The sequence below is a fragment of the Cinclus cinclus genome, chromosome 17, assembly GCF_963662255.1.
Source record: "Cinclus cinclus chromosome 17, bCinCin1.1, whole genome shotgun sequence".
Lineage (NCBI taxonomy): Eukaryota > Metazoa > Chordata > Aves > Passeriformes > Cinclidae > Cinclus > Cinclus cinclus.
In genome coordinates this window covers 7,406,781-7,428,447 of record NC_085062.1, presented here as the reverse complement: position 1 = coordinate 7,428,447, position 21,667 = coordinate 7,406,781, and the positions used below count along the sequence as shown (strand labels likewise).

The window sequence follows — 21,667 nt, the reverse complement described above, 5'->3', positions numbered from 1 at the left end:
CTTTGCTGGCCACCTTTCTTCCCTTTTAGCTGTTACCTATTTTAGATATCGCCAGGCACTTTCCTGATTCAGACATGAGTGGTGCTTTCTTTCCTCAAAATTCCTCTTTTTCGTGTTTCTCAGCAAGAGAGACTAATTTGACTGTGGAAAACAGCAAATTCCCATAAAAGAAAATCCCTCCTGCTATTCTGAAAATGCAAGCTCAAAAGAATTTTCTTCCACTCAGTGTTTCACATGATCTGTGGGGTTTATGATAATGTGCTAGCTCTCCTGTCTCCCTTTGTTTCGGCTTTTAAAAACCAGTCTTTGTCCGGGATTATTAGAAGAAGGGAATGCCATTTGTTGTTATGCCAGGCATGGATTTATTGGGGAAAGCTCTAGCTCCGTGCTATGCACAGCAAGTGGGAATGGCCCCGCCACGCTGCATCATGTGATTGCAGCTGGGGGCTCTGTCCATGAGCAAGTCTGCTCAAGTTTCTGCAGCCAGATCAGAGCTGAAGTGGCGACTGTCAGGGTGAGTCAGCCTGAACCAGCCAGTTATCCTGAGCTGCTGCCATTCATGTGATGTTGCTCCCAGGCTAATACATCCTGGTTCTACACCTTCCCATAGATGTGCCCTGTGAATCCAGTACCTGATAGATATTCTGAAGTACCAAACCTGTCTTTTAAGATCTTGGCCCTACATAAAAATTGTGTTACACCAATACATTTGTATCTCTCTGCAGTTCTCTAACTTGGATGTATTAATATCAGGGCAGATTTTTACTGTCTAGACAATGATAAGTCATAAGGGTAATATATAAATTTATGCACTGTGGAGTTTGTAGCATTGTTAGTACATTAGTAAAAACTTGCGAAAATATCCATACTTATATAGACCATGTGTTGGGCTAACAGGTAAATTAAAGAGAGGCATAAACCAATGTCTGTCAGGCTACCAAAGAAACTTCTCTTGGGGAAGAAAATACCCCATAACATATTACAAGATTTCAACTTTCTATTAACTTAGAAGCAATTTATGGACATTATCGCACAATTTGGGTGGCTTAACCAACTGAACCTCCAGCTTTATCTAATTTGCAGTTATTGCCATTTACCATTTTTACTTATGTAATGAAATATGTAGACAACAGCAAGGGTTACTTGCAGGCATAGCTTTTATCACACAAGTAATCAGCTGTGGGCAGGCAGAAGCAAGTTTGCTCCTCCCATGCTTGAGCCTGAAGAATATAATTCAGCTCCAAGTTAGAAGACTTTTAGAAGTGTTGTCATGGGATGTTGCTCAATCTGGGAAGTCTTGGCACTAAATTATGCTGCTAAGCAGAAACTGGGCTGACACCACCCACAACTAGCTGCAGTTAATTGCAAGGACTTCTCCAAAGAGCAGCTGTATACTTACACAAGGTCAGTGCTTTGAGTAAGTTTTACTGTTTTAAACTCTTTTCTCCACAGTCCAGCAGTAAAAAAAAATTCTCTGCTAATTTGAATTGTGGGAGGCATCAGGGATCGTGCAGACACAACCAGCTTTTGACCAGACAGGAAATTACTGTCAGTGAAGCTGGACTGCAGTATTGCTTACTTCATTCTTCATTGTGCTTGATGTCTGGATTATAAGAAAATATTTGTAGAGCTAAAGCTTTGTTATACATGGAAGGGATAGTTCAAAATTCTTCTGTATTGACATTGGGGACTGTGTTGTATTGCAGGGTCTTAGTTATGTTTTGGTTTAGAGCTACTAGAAACACTTCAATCATTACTCACCTATTTTCCCCCACAATTCTTTATTTAATTAATCTTCTTAAAATTATTTCATTTTCTCTTGTCATGCTCTCAGGTGGTCCCTAATTCTTTCAAGGACCTCCCCTACCACTTGACAAAGCCTGAACTTCTCAGAACTTCAACTCCTTTTTCTGCCACATTTGGTACAAAGACATTCTTTAAGCCTTTAAAAAGTTTCTAGGCTTGAACTTCAAACACTTGCTGACTAGGTCTGATTTTTGCAGTGAGAATACAGGAGAGAACTATTACCATATTGTGTTTGGGTTTTCTGTTTTTCTTCTGATTTTCTTCGATGGTGCAATTTAATTGCAGCTGGATTATACTGTTCCCACCTCGAAGGAAACAGTATAGACAAACAATCTGAGAAGAAGGTTTGTTAGAATAAGCCACCTCTTTTATCTTGGGGCTGTTTGTAGCAGAATGTTTTTCCAGCTAGGAGCCACAGAAATTCAAATGTGCTATTTATAATGTATTGATTGCAGCTCCTCCTGTAGTTGCTATTTAGCCATTTGTTATACATACCTCGCCTGCCTTCAGCAGCACTCTATATTTAACCCACACGCCTAGGTCTTCCTCCTACCAATTCAGCTCTGGCTGTAGCATGCCACGTCTGAGCTGAAGAAAGAATTAAATCCCTTGGGCCAAATTCATTCCTGAAGTTGCTTGATTGAACACATTTCATTTACACTGAGCACAGATTTGGCTCATACCTGACTTTGTCAGCATTCACTGTGCTGTAACTAAGTAACAAGAGCACTGTCGTTAGGGGACAGATGAATAGCTTTCTCTACGGTTATTAGAGCACCGAGCACCTTTAAGGAGTGCAGAATCTGTGAAAGGAGGAGTTGGGGAAAAGGACACCGCTCCTTTTAGACTCTGTGTAACAGAACTGATAAGCTGTTCCTGTGATGTGATCGAATGTGACTGAATACTGCAGGCTCTTGGACTCTTATTCTGTAAAATCCACAGGAAAGCAGCACAGGAAAAGATCGGAGGGAACAGCTTCTGCTATACTAAGAAAGGTACATATTTATGTTTTCTTATTTGTCAGGCTTGACATGATGTGTTATTTTAGATAATGTCACTATTTTAAACAGTGGTGCTTATTGAAAGAAGTGGTGTTTTCCACATTCTGACTGGCACTCATTGTCAAGAAGCCAGTCCGTGGGCAGCAACAGCTTTCACAGGGAAAGAGTAGGACATATTTGTGTGTAATGCATTTGTACCGTATTGTAAATCTTGACAGCTGAAAGAAGTGAGATGAGATAACCCTGACTAAACTGAAAATTTAATTTATGGCTATAAGTATGCTGGAATTTGGTATTCATTTGTATTCAAGAAAAAACTGAATGCAAGTCAAGCTTCAGTTCAGTCACATTTGGCTGAATAGCTGCTTTTATAAGTGTTTTGCTGCAGATGTATTTTATGGAGGTTTTCATTCTCAAGAGGGAGTTCTGCCACTGTAAAATATCTCTGAAGAAGAAACAAGAAGCAAGTACTTTTACTCTTGTATTTTACAAAATGTACTTTTGTATTTTAGTACCTTTGCTAGCCCTGTTGGTGCTTATAGAGTATCCTTCTGATGCCCATAATGTATATTTTCTACTATCTGTCCTTTACAAACAAACTCATATTTACCAACACTGTCATCCACGTCATACTGATGAAGTCTGTAAACAACCTTAAACAACCTTTACTTTGTCTCTGCACTTCTACTTACTCAGTCATGGACTTCTCCAACAAAGCCCACAGGTTCAGAATCACATGCATTTGCACAGCCTTGAAGTATTGAAATACAAAAGAAAATCTTCCTGATTTACAGCTTTAGTTTGCATTGACGAAAAAAGAGTTTGATCACATTAACAGTGTAAGCAACTTACTTGCCACCCAAGTTTAGCAATATTTCTCAGCAGTCTGGTACCCAGTTTACATCTGCCAGTCTCATACTGTTGTCTTTCAGCATTCCTTCAGGATCACTGGAATTAAAAGTGACTGGGAATTTTCTGAAAAAACTTAGTTTTGGCAGCAGTCCTTGAAAACAGATCTTAATGTGTGAGGCCATTCTAAAGCTCTCTCAGAAAGCAATTTCTAGCCAGAGACCCTCTATGCCCACTCCAGGCACTTTTCTGAGGAGACCTTTCACTCAGGATTTGAAAACAATCCCTACCCTGCTCTATCTCAGGCTCCCTCTTCCCACACAGTGTTTGGTTCCCTGCTGTGCTGTGGTGAATCCCACCTTGCCTGGTGTGTTAGAGTTGTTAATTTTCATAGAAATAAGTCATCATTTCAGCAGAGATTTCCTCCCTAATCCTTCAGATCCCTCAGTGGGTGTCCTCACTACCGGGTTTCAGTTGTGCACTCCCCCCAGCCTGAAGAGCAGCCTGTGGACAGCAGAAAGCTGTGCTGGGAGAGAGACAGATTTACAGTAGATTAGCTGGTAGCCTTGGAAGCAGGGCAGGAGCATGAAGTGGGGATTTGGGACACTAAGGATTCAGCCTGTGATATAAGGAAGAGACTGTGAAGTAGGTCTGTCCTGAGGATAATTAGTCATTTTGGTTTTTCCTCTTCCAGCCCTTTCTTCCTACCTCCCTATGGGGCATAATCATTCAATTACCTCCTGGTTAATATGAAAATCTCAGTTTAGAAAACTTTTCACAGACCAGCTTCTAGTGTGCTGTCAGGGCAGGGCACTTTCTACTTCTGTCAGTCCACTGCCTCCCTGGTAGGATTTGTACAGTTCTGCTGAGCCACGCTAACCACTGGTCTTAAACACTGATACAAACACATCTGGAGTGCTCCAGTAGGAATGACAGTCAGAAACAAGCTCTTCACAGGGGTACCTGAAAAGGTCTTATTCCTGAAAAGCTGTCTTTGCTTAAGGCCTGGTAAAGCAAATTTCTTATCCTTAAAGAATTCTCTCACCCCAAACTCTGGCTTTAATCATGCAGTGTGTTCACTAGGTCAGGCTGGATTAGGTTGCTACAAATTCCCATGGACCTGCTTGTTGGATGGAGATGAGGCCTCTCTGTGTGGCCAGCTCATTCTAAACACTGCACTTCTTTATGGGGCACATAAGCATTATATAAACCTTCTGCTTTGGGTAATAGCACTCAATACCATCTCGAGAATGGCTACTGGGAAGGGAGTTTTAAGTAGGTAGCAATTATCCTAATTGAAATCTATGTAGGGAGAATGGATTTAAACACCCTTATGAAGCTTATTTGATGGGGCTCCCAAGTAGGCAATAGGCACTTCTCTGTTCTTTTCTTTTCATTCAGTAAGAAGAAACTTGTATTTGTTTTCTTTCAAACTGAGAAGAGGGAAGAAGACCAGACAAAAGGCTACGGGGGGCAGAAAATAATCATCAGGACTTTGCATTTATAGAAGACAGACATTTTTGTAGTCATGGCAGTGAAGCTAAATTATAGTAATTTTAAAAAAATCTGAGAGGAAAATCTAGATTTCAGGCAAGAAATAATAGGAGATTATACAAAGTCTGTTCAGATTGTTTTCATGATGTCAGTGGAAAATCTGAATGTCAAACTCCCAGACTAAGTTTCCACTGAAATACAAGTTATTCACATTTGGCAATATGATGATGATTATTATTCTTCACAGAACAGTTGCACTCACTTGAAAGTACATAAACAGTAATGAAAGAATAGAAGGTAAAAATATATTTTTGACCTTTAAATGTACTAAATTACAAAGCTGTTGAATTGTGTTGCCTGCAGCAACAGGATACAATATGTTTGGCAGAAGTTAGTTTAGACATTCTGACCAAAGTACTCTGCCTTTCTTGCTCTGGGAAAACATCAAGAAAAACAAAATGCCACAAAAGAGAGATTGCCTCATTCAAGACAGCATAAGACTAAGAGTCAGAAACTCCAGTCCCAGCACAGCACAGATGTCCTCTGGCCTAATGCAGGACATTGTTAAAATATGTGTAAAAATGTGATGATTCTTCGGCATTGTTTCCACAATGCCTCATAAACAGCTCATATATCCTTAGTAGTGTGCAAATCCTCTGCATCCTTCAGTGCATCAGTGTCTAAAGGCATAATTTCAGCAGAAGCTGAAAAAGGTTGAATGATATAAACTTATCAAGTGCTCCCTATTCACCAGGTTATGTGAGTTAATAAAGTCAAAATTAGATTCTAAACCCTTTAGCACCAGAATGCTAAAGTACTGTCTGGATGCGTGGAGACTTGTAATGAACTCTTAAACAACCAACCAGTACTTGGCAGTTAGATTAAATGCATGAAAAATTATAGCAAGACTGGATGTACCATCTTTCCTCAAAGGCCTGAATTGTCAGCTGGCTGAAAGCCCTTTAGGAAAGCGTTTGAAGCACTGCTTGTCTCCACATTTTCCCAGTTGTTCATAAACTCAAGAATAATAATGTCACATAGGCATTTGCTGTGCAGACAAAACTACTTTGCCTTTCCTCAGGTGTTACCCATACATTCATAGCGGGGACCTTCCTGAAAAAGATTAATTCAGCTTTACAATGCTTTGAAAGTTTACACACATAGCAGTAACTTTAACTCTTGTGGCAACACAGAGGAAGATAAGACAGCTCATCCAAGGCCAGATCAGAAAAATATTGCCAAAATGGGACTCACAGCTAAGTCCCCTGGCTCAGGGTCACAAATTTATTCTCATTCCAGCCCTGGAGAACAGCAACCTAATTAATATATGTGCTGTCTTTGTACAGAAGGGTGGGATTTTTCTGATAATGTTTAGGAGTTAATTTTCAGTAGAAAGCAAAGCAGTTATCAGTTTATCCAAGCTAAAACTGTAATGAGAGGCTCTGTAATTAGGCTTAGAAGGATCACCTTGATTAGAAAAATGTTCTATCCAGCATTTTTCCACCTCACAAGTATTTCAATATCTGTCATCTCTTATTTTCGCATCTCTAGGAAATTACATCTTGTTAATTACTCATAATGTAGTGAACTAAGATTCAGAAAAGTTAAATAGTCAAATTTGATACTTCTTTAATCCACTGAGTGTGAATCTCACTGGGGTATATGCTTTTGTTAAAACTTAGACCTTTTAAAGATGCTTACTTTCACATGCTTATTTTTCTTCTCAATAAACATCAGTTTTTAGCAGAGGGATGTTGGTTTGGAATCAGAGAAACAGTTGCAATCAATAGTTTAGGTCACATTTCCATACACCTTCCTCTAACAGTGTTATGAAAACTTTGTAGTTTTTATGAAACACTGAAAAATATCTCACTTCAATCTGGTTACTCGGACTTACTTAAAAATTGATGTTACCAATTGTTATAATCTTCATTTTTCACATCAGGGAATTCTAAGACTAATTGTTTTTCAGCAGAGGTTAGAAAAATGTACCACAAGGATTGATAAATAGCATTACTGAAAGATCCTTAATGTACCTTTTTGGTGAAATGGCTGGAGTCAGCTGCATGAGAATAAAGAACAGGATGTATTGGTTTGGGCTCCATCACATGGGCACTTTTATGATTTTAGAAAAACTGAAGAACATATGATAGTAAAGGGATACTGAATCCCCTAATTTATAATCTATTGGCATAACAGCAGATCCCTGAGCTAGTCTCTTGATGTTTCTTTCATAGCCATTGGAATGACTTAGGTGTTTCATCTCTACAGGCAGGTAAGTTGGGGCAGCAGATCTCCCACATTTTGTGTCTGCTTCTCTCTTTGAAAATGTCTTTTTAAATCTCTGTAAGCTGAAACAGAGGTACTCCCATTCAAATGCTGATTGTTTGATTCTGGTGTGCATCAGGGGAAAACTGCTGAGCTGCATTTATCAAGTTATGATTTGGTCTTATGAAACCTGCCAAAATGAGTAAGATGAGATGCATAAGAAAATAACTCAGTGCTTTAGAAAGACTCATCAGCAGTTTGACAGGTTTGGGCATGAAATTTTAATATGTTTTCTTTTAAACTCTGTCTTCTGAAAAACAGATGTACTGATACATGTTATTTATTCTTTCCCATAATGTTGTCCCTCCAGTTTTCTGTTTATTCCTTTGCTGAATTTTTCATTTGCCTGCTATTTTCCCACTTCAAATTTTAGCTTTCAAAGAGAAGGCTCCCTTTATTACGGTGTTTCTAAAGCACAGAAGAGGTTGCAGTGCTAACCTGTGTATTTGGAACCTCAGTATAAGCATTAAATAATACGAGTGGCTGCCTTGTAATAAGTGGTTATGGGAAACTTGACTGTATGCAAGTTCAGTTTTATTGCATACTTAATGAATCTCATGAATCCACATTAAAGTTAAAATTACTGTTGCATTTTCTAAAGCTGTCATAACATGACTGTCTCCTAGGTAGTGGTAGTTTTAAATTGGTTGAATTACACACTTAATTTTCATATCAAATATTTTCCAGCTAAGAATATGGAAGCAATTGCTTATTTTGGTACAGATCTTTTTTCCCTCTGGGTGCATGACCATCACCAGTGCCTCTTGCTTGTGGTAGACTGCCTTTACAGTCTACTGCTATCACTAAATTTATTTTCACACCTAAGAAGACAGAAATTAAGAGGGACAAACTTTGAAAAAAAAAACTGTGTTAAAAAAATGAAAAGAAAACGAAGTTATGTCAGTTTCTCTCTTTTTAGAAGGCACCTTCTCTGAAAAGTGGTTTTTAGGATAATTGCCTCCTGAAAGAGTTCTGCTAAGAACAACCCATACTGCCAGTTTATGAAGGTGCTGGGATGTTATACAGAAATATTAATAAAACCCAGTAGTCAAAAAACATTCCTTGATACCTCAAAAATAAGTGAACTCATCTAGGAATGGAAAAATCAGCATGTACTCTGTAGGTTATTTCTACCTGAGAGCAACATCTGGGGAGGCAGGTGGCTCTGCTCTTACGTGTGGTACCTCTTACATGTGGTAGCATTCACATGGGATTCAAGTGCAAAAATCTGAGGCACTGTAAAAAATGGATCCCTCTCAGTATTTGATTCAGTCAGTCTGAAAAAGAAGTCTCAGCATTCCTGCAGGACAGGGAGCGAGGCTGAGTTCAGAAGTTATCTCTCCCTGTTTTGAGAAATCTCATTAAATGGTCTTGTATCAATGCTAAGAAATAAAGGAGGAAAGCTGTTCCTTCAAAAATACACTGCCTATTTCATCCTGCTGCTCCCATCCTCTCCTGCTGTCTGACAGATCTTTGAAAGGCAGCCTCAAACATGCTGGCAGGATCTCATAGTGCTGAAGCAACAGCCTGTGGCAAGGTCTGCTCAGAGACTGCCAAAGTATCATCCATTGCAACCAGAGGATTATGTCTGGTAGTGGTCTGCAGTAACTGAATGCCAGCAGTCTTCAGTCCTAGAGGAACCTGACTGTAGCCACCAAGTGAGTCCTGGGTGTGCAGGGTCACAGTTTCAGGTGTCCAGAGGAAGGAAGGTTAAGAGACCTGCTGGCCTCAGGAGGTGTGTTCTGGGGTCCATCCATTCATTGGAGTTCAGAATAATTCTCTCTCACCTGTGTCAGTAATCCAACTCCACCAACAATGACTATACAATCAACTAAGCCATGAAAGTCAAGTAAAGACCAGTCAAGTGAAGCTAGAGAGATATTTTATGTTAAACTAATGATCTTTTCACAGCCCTATTGAAGTTCTCAGTTGACAGATAATGTCAAACATTTTCATGCAGAGAAACTAAAAAAAGCTAAAGTCCCATCTGAAAGGACAATTGGAACTGGTCAGTAGAACTACTACTGCACAGAGGAAAAGAAGAAAAATTGGCATCCATTCATGATCCTGTTGAAGTAATGAAGCAGGCTCTTATTAGCTAGGAAAGAATATTCAGAAGGTCCAAGAAGCAAGATTTTCATGGGCTAATGATGCTGGCAGGCTCTGAAACGAAACGTCTGAGGTCAGATTTGCAAGAAAAGCATTAAGGGTAACTCTTAACATTGGTGACTGCTTAAAAGCAAAAGAAAGAGACTTTTGACAGCTCCAAACAAATCATACTTGCTCTGCAACTAAGATAAGAGGATGGGTGAACAAAATCAGTTGTACTGTATCTTGAGCATATCTCCATGGAAACTCAGTCATCCTCTGAAGTCAAAATGTGTTCTGGATGGTGATTCAAAATTTAAACGGTGGGATAGATTTTCCCCATGCGTATATGCTAAGTGCCACTACAGAATGAAGGTGGACCATCCATAAAAATTAGGATTTTTCTGGGACAATATTTGGGGAAATAAAAAAGAGAAGCAAGAACAAGTAGGAAGAGATTTGGAGGAATGTTGTTATCTCCTAGAATGAGACAATCCCTTTGTTATTGGTCTTGGGTAACCTAGGCAAAATTTTTGAGGATGCTGTAGCTCCTATTGGAGCTAGAACAGATTTGATGCTGGAAGCTCCTCATGCAGTGGCATGCTTGGAGCCAGGACTGAGCAGCTGTGTGGGGAAAGGGACCAAAGCATTAAATAAAGCTACTTGTTGACTGCCTGTAAAATTAGCTTCTAAAGGAACTGCTACAGAGCACCATACATTACCGAGTGATACAGAGCCTTTTACAGCTACTTTAGACACAATCATTATTAAACTCTGTGTGTTCCTGTTCAGTACAGTTGGTTGTGGGTTATTTAGCTCAATATTTACAAATAGGACAGCCCTCTCCTGTGCCACCTTAACCCTGGGATGTTTTTCTCTTTTCTTCCAGATGCTGGAGAGCTCTTCCGTCCCTTTGTTTGTTGTCTTCATCCTGCTTTTCATTTTGCTGCTCATTGTGTTGCTCATCAGGAAAAATGGCACTGCTGCCCTTATCTGGAATGAAATAATCCGGGAGAAAGTAACCAATTTTGTCATGAATCAAAGCAAAGAGGAGAGGATTTTAAATTTTGTGCTGCAGAATGCAGTCCGAGGAGATCCCTGTAGTGTGGTGGACACTATAGATAAATACTGCTCCCAGAAAGAGTGGGCCATGAACGTGGGCAATGAGAAAGGTAATTGCAGCAGGGCTCTGAAAGATCCTTCAAGACTAGCACAGTACAGGATATCTGATCGTATTCACATGGCAACTTCCATGTGATGCTGCTGCAAAAACCTCATCCCACACAGCCTTGTGGTCAGCAGAGTAGTTCTGTGAACAGTGGTGCCTACTCATGCAGATGTTTTTGAGGAGGGGTATCCAGTGACATCCAGAAAGTCACAGCACCAGATGTGGGTTTCTGCACTGTGCACATTTTAAAGTGTGTAAGCAGAACAACTGATGGGAAAATTCTAGGGTTGCATTATATCTCACTTTATATACAGGGTGCCTTTAAGGCATAATTCATTATGTTTAGTACTTTCAGATCCTTAACAATAAGATACCAAATTGAAAAAAAAAAATTATGTTTAACTATATTAATTTTGTGTATGCAAGGATAAATTAGAAGTTTCTGTTGAAGGGAGAAATCCTATCCATGTCATACAGTATCAGACATTGTTGCTATTTAGCAAATAAATCATCTTGTTCATGTCTCCTAAAGAAAAATATGGAAACAAAAACTTTTTTTTCTTAGCTGCAGGAAAGCAACAATCTTTTCAAAAAACTATAATGGCAAAATGTTAATATGCTCCCTTATGAATTAGAAACAAAAGTACCTCTCGCTGGGAAATTTCTGGGGAAATTTGCTTAGTCTAGGATTAACATAGCTAATGAAATACAACTGTAAGCATTGTAATAAAAATGCTCTTCTGACTTGGGTACAGTTTTTGAAAGTAGCTCCTCAGCATACCTGGGGTGCTTAGGGCAGAAGAACAGTGGGTCATGGCTGAGTAGGAATTAAAACTTTGAACATTTGTGATTAAATTCTTAATAATCTTACCCTAGTTTTGTTCTGATGGCCTTTCCTCAGATAAGAGCCATCAAAGCTAGTACATCTTTAGTCCCTGAGATTTCAGGAGTGACTACATGGCCTTAAGATGCCTCATCATCATCATCATCCTCATAAATAACACCCAGAAAAATATCACTTAATGACCATAGCTTAGTGTAAAATCCCTTCCACTACTTTTTGAGTTTAGTTATCTAGTTTCTAGCCATACAAATAAGAGGAAATGTCTCACAAATAAATCTCACAAATAAATAATTTTCTTCAGAAGGGCTGAATATAGTACACTGTTGCTTCTTTTTGGGAACATTTTCTGCTGTTAACAATTGACTGATGTTTTCCATCCCACAAATTCATGCAGTGAAACCAAATATTTTGCAACTTTGTAAGCAGACTTTTCTTTTTTCCTTTAAGGATAAGTATTTAGAATAAGAAATTTTATATCAGACTACAGCATGTAACATCAGCAACAAACATGAACACTCAAAATCCAGGAATTATATATTTTGAAAATGTGGCCAGTTTCTGCAGTAAGTTCTTGGAAAAATTACTGCATTTCCCCCTTGTAACACTATAAATTAGTTAACTCAGGGAATTACATAAATTATATTCAGGGAATATAAATTAATTAAGGGAATTCCTTACTCAGAAATGTGTATATTGTGAAACTAAGATTTCTTTTAGTTGAAAGTTTGCACTTTAAAACTTAAAATGTCCATTATTAACTTGATCACAAGCCAGTTTGCAAAGGATACAGTTTATAATTTGACATCAACTCTTAATTTTGGAATGTCCTTAGCAACTGAGTACATGGATTTTTTAAGTTTCTTGTCACTAACTTGCTCTTCTGTACACGAACCAGTTTGATTTTGTCAAAAGGTAATCTTTTCCCATTGTAATCAGGTAAAATTCTGGACAAGACAGTGGAAGAGGTCAATCCATCAGTTGCCCTGGAGCTGGGAACGTACTGTGGCTACTCAGCAGTGAGGATTTCTCGGCTACTGAAGGCTGGGGCTCGTCTGCTCACTGTGGAGTTCAACCCAGAATTTGCTGCTATAGCTAAACAGATGATTGAGTTTGCTGGAGTACAAGATAAGGTAAATACCATTTTGTCTGTAACCACTACAGCAAAACTGGTTAGATTTTGTTTGCTTTTTTTTTTTTTCTTGTATAAATGGGTCTTATAAATTTAACCAGCTCCATGCTTAGTTACGGTGACTGACCTCTCATAGCAGGATTTCACTATGTTGCTTTCCAAAAGACAGAACAATACTGGGTTTCTCAATATAAACTAAAAGGTTCAAATTGGTGTCAAGACTGACTAAAAAAACTGAACCATAGTCCAGTTTGTTACAAAAGCCCACAGGAATCAGTTGTATTATGTACAATGGACTTCAAATGAGAAGTATTTACCCAAATCTAGCTGGTCATAGTACCCATACCTAAACCTAAGTTTTGTACAGTCAGAGGTGTTTTGACTCTCTATAGCTGGTTGAGATGCAGGTGTTTCCAGTGTATAACCCCCCAGGTTGGGGGATTCATGTCTGAGAAGTGCCTGTCTTTTCAGCAGACATCTCACTTCAGTGGAGCTAGAAACACTGGAGTAAATAAGTCCTTCCTAAGAAGAGACCTTCTAATGTGTTTCTTAACTTCTTGAAGATAACCTGAAGTACTAGTGACATCTAAAACTGATTTAATCTCCTGATCAGCTATGAGTCATAAACCAGACCTTTCCTTACCACTTTCTTCATCCTCACAGTATATGGTGCTTGCCTAACAAAAATCCACGTGCAGCAGCTGCTTTCAGTTTAACAGCAATTACTCTAATAAACCTGTGAGGAAGATGTAACAGCCTCTGTCCTGTCTTTTTCCTCTCCTGGCCATATCAATTTTACATACTGTAGCCTCCATCTTTATTCCAACCTAACCTGTTTTCTGCATTTTTTGCTTCCCTTGGACTAAAATTCTCAACTGAGATGTAACTAAGAAAAAAGTAATTAAAATCACTGTTTTCAACATGAGATTTCCATGTTTCCAGTAAAGACATACATTATAAAACAAAAACAACAGGTCACTTTTTCTGTTGTTAATTTGAAAACCAACAAAATCCAAAACACCCAAATTCATATTCTGGAACATAACTGAGTTGGTTTGTCAAAAATAAAAAAAGTACATTTGACCTAACCCTACCAAATAGTTCAACTGACAAAACATTGAGCTATACATGATGCCTGATGTCTGGCTACAATTTAAAATGAGTTGGGAGCATGTGATTTTTCTTAATGGTTCACAGTTCATCAGATGGATTTGTATTTCAGGTAAAACTCCTGGAAGGCCCTTCAGAGGAAATTATCCCCCAGCTGAAAAAAAAATATGAAGTGGATACTCTGGATTTTGTCTTCCTGGACCACTGGAAAGACAGATACACACCAGACACCATCCTGCTTCAGGTCAGTTTGAACAATTCCAGTCTTAAAAGTAAAGTAGCAAATACCTTCATGTCTGTGAGGCCTCTATTCTTTAAGAGGAACCTCATCTGATGTAAAATGAAGACTGGCAGCCAAAATAGCAGCCTTACAAGAAAAGAGGATTTGAAAGACAGGATCCTAAACTTTTGTTAAGGACAACTGCCAACACTACATAGCTCAGGGCTCAGTGAATACTGCTGAACCATTCTGTATCCTGAACATACAGGTGTGCAGTACAAATCCTACCTGGAGGAATGCATGACCTGCATCTTACACTCCCTAGGAGTGCCTGCATGGTCACCAAGCAGAACACTTGATCCAAAGCCCATCCTGATCCTGGGAGTGGGTGAGACTTGGGACCTGCATAGCCCAGCTCCAGCTCTCCAATTTCCTCAGTACCCCTTTTTTTGCCTGGATCTATGGTGCCAGCAGAGCCTCTTGATGAAATACCATTTTGGTAACACGGCTATGGTAGCACAAAGTATGATTTGTCTTGGAGTCTTTACACTCCACGTAATTAACTGGCTGCAAAGCAACGTTAAGAAGAGTGCAGACTGCCCTAGCCAGGCACTTCCTAAGGAAATGCTGTCCAACTCTATGTCCAGTCACAAACGTGGAAAAATTATGCTTATTTTTTCCCAAGCTGCCTTAACTATTACTGTGGGTATTACAAAAGAAGTTGGCTGTAACAGCAGTAGGCAGTGGCAGAGGACTTCTGGACAGGAAGGTATTTTCAGGTGTTAAATAACTAAGATTGACAACATCTGTACCTATCAACACAGCATATACAGATACTCTCTAGCTAATAAAAGGTTCTACAACTGCTTGTTTTTATGGAAGTGCCATTTTCCAATTATTTTCTTCACAAATAAATCCACTTTTTTTGAGCCTGCCTCTTAAATTGAGACCCTGACAAATACTTCCTGACCCCCGCTTGAGGACTACAACACTATTTTCTGACCCAGGCCCCGTGTTTTTTTAGTTTTAAGCCCTGTCCAGAAAGCTGTTTGAAAAGGAAATCTGTTTGGGGTTATGAACAGCTAGTATTGAATTTACACAGCAGTAGCTGAAGAAAATGTTCCCTCCCTACAGTTACTTTGTACTCAGAGAATGCTTTCTTTTAAACTGCCTGTGTAAGGGTGACTGAGCTCTTCCCACAGTGCATCCTTATCAGAACTTAGCCTTCACAACACAGCCAAAAAACAGTTTCGTTCCATGGTAAGTCTGATGTAACTGTGATACAAAGTTACAAAAAACTCCCATAAAATTAAGAGGAGAAAGACAAAGAAAAGCTCCTCAGATTTTTCTCAGATGTCACAAACTTTCTAAAATGTATTTTTGGCAGGTATGGCAGTATGAATAGTGAATATGAAGTATGAATATATTCAGATGAAATATGTATATATTGGAAGTGGTCCAGACAAAAAAGCCAGACATGAAGAGCATCTGAAATCCTGATGACCAGTGGAAAATCCAGTATGTTGTTTCTTGCAGGCTTCTGTAAGCTGTGCAATCGAAACAGACTTGAGGGTATTTGACACGGCTCTAAAATCAGTTCTACTGTGCTGACTGGTGTTCAGTCCCCAGAGGCAAGAGCAGTAAGCTCAATGGCTTCTGCAGGACACTCATCAACAGAACTGGGAGTGACAAAAAACACCCCATGTTTTGGCTACAGCTACTGCCTGTAACCACAGGATAACAACCAAGCTGATTTAACTACAGACTTTATTTTAAAACAGCTGCTAAGCCCAGATAAGCAACTTCTAGACAAAATATACCAGTAAAATTAGGCTTGTAGGTTTACTGAGGATAAACATTGCACTAGAAGTGACTATTGCAAGTTAGTTATGTCTTGTGGAAATCTGTCAGAGGGATCTTCATTGTACAGAAACCTCGCTTCATGTCCAGATCCCAAACAAAATGGTAGGAAGTTGTTTAAGATGAAAGGAAAACAAGCACAGAAAATCTTTCATTCTTTTAGCGATTTTGGAGTTGGACTGAGACTGGCCAAAGCAGTACATGCTACTCTCAGGTGACATAAAGAGCTACTACAACGGTTTAATGCCATGTGAAAAAAGTTTTAAACATGAGGCATGACAGCCAAAACAAAGCCACCTTACTGATCATGTAGATATAGCTGGAAACAAGCTGAGGAGCAAACCACACAGTTCCACTTGATTTGTTATTTCAGAATCAGCATCTCTAATGTTCTGCTAATAAACAGAAAAAATCAGCAAGTGGGACCACAAAGGATCCTAGAGTTACTCAGCTTCTCCTGTGTCTGTTCAACCTTCCAGACCTGTACCACAATGGATTTTTGTGTGCAGGCACTTGAGTATACCTGGTTAACATGAAAGTACATTACATTCAAGCCAATGTCTGCTTAACAGCCACTGTGAAGCCATTTCTCTTCTTTCTAGGAATGCAACTTGCTGAGGAAGGGCTCAGTTCTTCTGGCTGACAATGTAATTTTCCCAGGAGCTCCAGATTTTCTTAACTATGTCCGCAAGAGCCCCCATTTCCAGTGCACTAACTACCCATCTCATCTGGAATATATGCAAGTGGAAGATGCTATGGAGAAGGCTGTGTTTTTGGGATAGAGTCATTAATAATCAACTTCTGTTTCAAATGATGTAACTGCAGAGGTTAATTTGTCCATGCTTTTTAGGTTTCTTAATTATTATTATTTTTTTTTATTTTGGAGCCTGCAATTCAATAAGCCCTAGTGATCTTTTTAGGTGAGGTAGAAACCAAAGTATGTAGTAAGTCAGGTCTGTGACATTGTTCCACATTAACTTGGCAAACCCAAGGTGATGCACATTGCCTTGCCTTGACCAACACACCATCAAACAAAGAACAGTCTGCTATTGTGAGCTCAACCTGAGCAACCCCAGGTTGGGCTTAGGGTGGAGAAATACATTACAACTTTTGAAGACTTGTGTCCCCCAGCTAAACTCGTTAATCATTAACAAGAATGGAAAAAAAATCCATGTTGCAAGAAAAGACCATTTCATGTGCTCTATTTTTGCTAAATTGCTAGCATGCCTCTTGATACAGTGAAGGCTCCTATTGTGAGATCAGATACTTCTTTGCACATTTACTGCAAAAGTTAATTATCTCTATGTGAGAGAAAAGAGCACACACTGAAAGAAGACAGACTCATGCAGTGATGAGAAAAACAAAACAGAATTTTGAGAGCACAAAACAAATAAAATTATTAATCTGCCCATGCAGAGGCAGGGAAAACCAAAGTAGTAAACAGATTAAAATAAACACAGCAACAGGTAACAAAAGGAGCAGACTCTTGCTGAAAGAATATAGAACTACGCAATACTTAACCTTGAGAAAATGCTGTTTATCCCATCATTGTTACTGTACATACATAGTACGTGCTTTTTAGGGGCAGGGCAAGCTGCTTACTCTGAAGTGCTGGGTATGTTTAAGATGCTGTACAGAAATAAAGTCCAGAGAGAATGGGTTTTAGCAGGTGGGCCCTGCATGCCTTGGTTAACCTCAGTGCTGTTACACCATGTGAATAGTGTGGGTTGTCATTGAGGATTCAAAGCCAAACACAAAGTCTCTTAACTTATCTGAATGATGCAGAAATCTGGTGGCATTTCCTAGCATGTCCTGCTGTGATTATATAAGGCAGCAACAGTCACATTTATAAATAAAAAATAAAAAACAACAGAGCAGGGGCATGACTTTCATTTTTTTCTAGTGAATTCTGTACTGCACATGAGGCTTCCAGACTTAAGACAGCCACAGAAAGATCCAACAGTTGAAAATCCAGGTGAAAATCAAGGATAACAATTTTTGTCTTTCCCAGTATGAATTCTTTCCAGCCTGTTACGAGTTTCTTCCTTGTATAGCCCACTTTAACGCAGTGGTCCCTCCCCTGGTGTGCTGCAGAAAATCCACCTCCAGGACACCAGTAAGAAGCAGAGGATCACCAAAAGAAAACTAGAACAGGCTAAGGTGACAGAGTCAGTTTAGAAATGGTCCAAACAAACCATGGTGATCCAGCCAGCTTGTAAAGTGTGCATTTCACAGGGATAGGAGAAGGCAACACTATCAGAGTTTGCCTGACAAGTTAACTCTGTCCTATCAAGAAAGACACAAGATTTCCTGCACTGGGTTAGATTATGCAGAAGCAGCCTCAGGTGACTCTGTTGTGCTGTTCTGTGTAGCACCAACACCGACTTCTAACACCTCCATCTTGTACTCTAAGACAGTGATTAGTTCTGTAACATTGCTCAGCAGCACATCCTCTTGATATTCAGCTCAACTCCAAGTCATTGAACCAAAGTCCTTCACGTGGTTGGAAACGATCTCTGCAAAATTTGCAATGCAAAATAATCTTCAAGCACATTTACTAGCATATAGACGTTTCTAGAAAAAACTGGAAAATCTGGATACATACGGTGGACCAGAAAATTTGTCTGTACATCTACAGCCTTGACTCCCAAGAATCCTTGCTTGCTAGCCCTGAACACCTCTGCAACCCAACAGACACTCCTGTCACATCAGGGAACATCACACAGGCTGATGAGCAAAGCAGTCTCAGGAGGATGAGTAAGAGTAAACAGGTAGACTCCCCTGCACTTTACAAGAGAGGATCAGAAAAATGCAATCCTACTGCTCGATAATGGCCAAAATTACTGTTGAAGAGACTGTCAAGAAGATTAGGAAAGAGGGGAACCTGTAGAGTGGATATTTCAAAAAATGCAGTAGTGAATAATGTATTTGTAATAGATGTGGCAAATATAACAGCCACCTTTTAGTATAAAAAGGTATTTTAATTCATTAGAAAGCATCTCCTACATGGCAAATTGTAAAAATAAACACAATGTGTGTACTATGAGAATATTTGCATAATTCCATATGTAAGACAAATTTTTCCACTTCACTACATTTTTGAAATGCTCTTAATTATTGGTGGCAAGGGATGCAAAGAAAAAAGCCTGACTCAGTCTGCATGACTGACAATTAGAAAAAAGGCTTTTGGTCAGTTGAGCAAATACGATCTGGAGTCACTGACACATAAATCTCCCGGGGAGAAGAAGCACTTTTCAAAATGAAGTCACACTTTGAATTTTGGGAGAAGCAAAAGGCAGGCAGTGGATCTTCTAATTCAAACGTTCTAAAAAACTACTGAGTGTTACTGCAACACCAGCCTATTACAGTTAGAGCACACAACCTGTTCTTGCACAAACTGCGTATGGAATGGTGCATGTGGAGCATGTGCTTAAGGAGTGCCCATCAGAGTGTACCTCTGATAGAAAGTTCCCAAGGGGAAGAACTCCCCTGAACAACACATAGCTCTGCAAATTCTCACAGCTCGTGTCAGAAATGGGTGATATCACTGAATACTGGTAATTTACATCTATTCTCCAGAGCCTCTTTGTTACCTCAAAGGGACATGATACTATCTTTCAAAATATTGAACCAATTCGTGTACAAGAAAGGAGGAGGATTTAAGAGGTAGTCAAACCTAGCACTACTGCCTTTTGTGTAATAGCACCCATGGAAGCAATCCTTCCATAAAAATCTACTTGTCTGAGTAAGGAGCAGGCATCACATGTCTGTACAGGAGCCACTGCCTCCTCCCACTGGCATGGAAGTGAAAAGCAGCTCACTGGAGAATTCTGAGCCGTGAGTCAAATACTAAATGCAGCGAAGGGAGCATACAGAAACCCCTACAAAAGCAACAGGAAGAGAGAGACCACTGAGATCCCAAATCTCCCACTCAAGGTGACACCAGCAGGGCAGTGATACGTTCTTAGTTAGCTGAGCAGTCAGTCAGGAATCGGTTATAAGGTACCTTACAAATAACAGCTATGATTGCTGTTCACACACACACTGAACAGAGTACCAGAGTTTCAGTCTCTGTCTCAACAGCTCAGTCAATGACATTATAAAGCACCTTCCTGTTTTAAAAGATCCCCCAATCAGCTTGTACCAGAACAAGATCCTGCCACTGCTGTGCTTCAGAGACCTTCAAAGTAAGACACTGGGGAAGAGACCCTTGAGGACAGAATATTACCCCAAGACACTGCTCAAACCTGAAACAGATGAGGGCTGTGATATTTCTTGCCCATTGTTATCAGATTAACCTTTCACCTGCAGGACTCACTGCTTCCATCTGCCCAACCTGTGTGTGATAAGCTGGAAATGAAATTGTTTTGACAGCTGTAAAATGTCAGTTGTAAAAACAACATATTTGTTTTAGCTCAGTACTCTACCTACAGCATCTGCTATTCATTGCCATATTAGTGCATCCACAAAAGGAAAACCAGATTTCTCCCTGCAGTGGAAGAGTGATGACACCAAGGTGCAGGATGCTGAGCCCAGAAGCCCACATCTTATCACAGCACTTGTGAAACTGTATCCTCCAGCTGCAAGAGCAGATCCAGAGATGATTTTACAAAACACCTGGGATGCACTTAAGACATCTGAAATAAAGAGTGAAGGCAAGCTGGCGATGACCTTCGAAGTACTGTTTGCAAGCATTTGCATGTAAATGAAGCCTTATAGTGCTGTGAATGGTACAATCAGGAATTCACTTATGGCAAACTCTGTTACTGGCAATGATTCATCAACCTTTTATGCACAGAAAACCGGACCTCCATTCTCTAAGACCTTGCAGAACATTCTGTTGAGATTTACCAGGTTTGGTCAGGCCTCACAAGGGCATGGTGGTGAGTATGGTGTGTTTAGGTGTGCCAGTCACTGATCTCACACACACAGATGGACAGTCCTCAAGAGAATGAATATCTGTTGGTAACTGGCTGTTTCCTTAAATAAGTGGGTGACTCTTCATTATCAGGATTTTCTTCCATTCCACTGTATCAAATGTAAATTATTGGCACATCCTCAAAGTACAGATTTCTCACATCAACCAAATCTCATACATTGTTACAAATTTTTCTTGCACACATTTCAGAAATGTGTAAGCGTAGTTACATGGATTTTATGACTTAGTTGGGAAAGGTTAATAACTTCCCCAATGGAAAAGCTATCAACAGGTTCTGTGCTCACAGACATGCTGGACCTTGAACAGTGGTGCAGATGTTTTTGCCACCGAAATATGCTTGTATATTAAAAAAGAAAAAAAAAAAAACCCATGATCTACAGTCCAGGGTTGTGCTGCAACTCCAGCATATGGCAATGAGTCAAAAATGTTCAGCTTTACTCATTTATAGGATGTTTCAATTGCCCCTCATTACTGCTGACCTTTTGCTAACAGAGCACTGACCTGAGCTAGGGTTGAATAATCCCTTGCCACAGAAAACTGCTGCTGCAAAAGCCAAAGAATATTTGAGATACCTGATGTAACAAAAAGATAACCAATGGCACATGTATTCTTTCCAGGCATGGTTTATTGAAAACACACCAAACTGTTATCCTACATACCTGGTTTCTAACAAGCATTCTACTTGTCTGCATTATGGAAAGATCCTATCATAATAATAATACATTCTGTCACGGTAACATTTGTTCTATGAAAAGCATAATCCACCTTTTTTTCCCTCTCCATACTTGTAAAATCAAACCATTCTAAGTGTTTCAGTTTATAGTACAGTGT

At 39.5% G+C, this 21,667-nt stretch overlaps 1 protein-coding gene across 3 annotated transcripts; it reads left to right on the top strand.

Annotated features, from left to right (window-relative positions):
* The first annotated feature begins 1,225 nt into the window (after positions 1-1,225).
* Positions 1,226-17,769, top strand: COMT (catechol-O-methyltransferase). Of its 3 annotated transcripts, XM_062504192.1 has the most exons (7): positions 1,226-1,404; positions 2,749-2,801; positions 7,388-7,425; positions 10,456-10,738; positions 12,515-12,708; positions 13,930-14,061; positions 16,500-17,769. In XM_062504192.1, exons 4-7 carry the CDS (start codon positions 10,456-10,458, stop codon positions 16,677-16,679), a joined length of 789 nt encoding a protein of 262 aa, XP_062360176.1. In that variant the 5' UTR covers positions 1,226-1,404; positions 2,749-2,801; positions 7,388-7,425; the 3' UTR covers positions 16,680-17,769. The 3 variants fall into 3 exon arrangements, with proteins under 3 accessions (XP_062360176.1, XP_062360175.1, XP_062360174.1); XM_062504191.1 differs by lacking the exon at positions 7,388-7,425; XM_062504190.1 differs by lacking the exons at positions 2,749-2,801; positions 7,388-7,425.
* The last annotated feature ends 3,898 nt before the right edge of the window (positions 17,770-21,667 follow it).

Excerpts from the sequence above, each read along its gene's own strand:
- COMT (XM_062504190.1), top strand. The coding sequence starts at position 10,456 with ATGCTGGAGAGCTCTTCCGTCCCTTTGTTTGTTGTCTTCATCCTGCTT. Across the intron at positions 12,709-13,929 it reads TTGCTGGAGTACAAGATAAG|GTAAAACTCCTGGAAGGCCC; the intron begins GTAAATACCATT and ends TTTGTATTTCAG. Across the intron at positions 14,062-16,499 it reads CAGACACCATCCTGCTTCAG|GAATGCAACTTGCTGAGGAA; the intron begins GTCAGTTTGAAC and ends TCTTCTTTCTAG.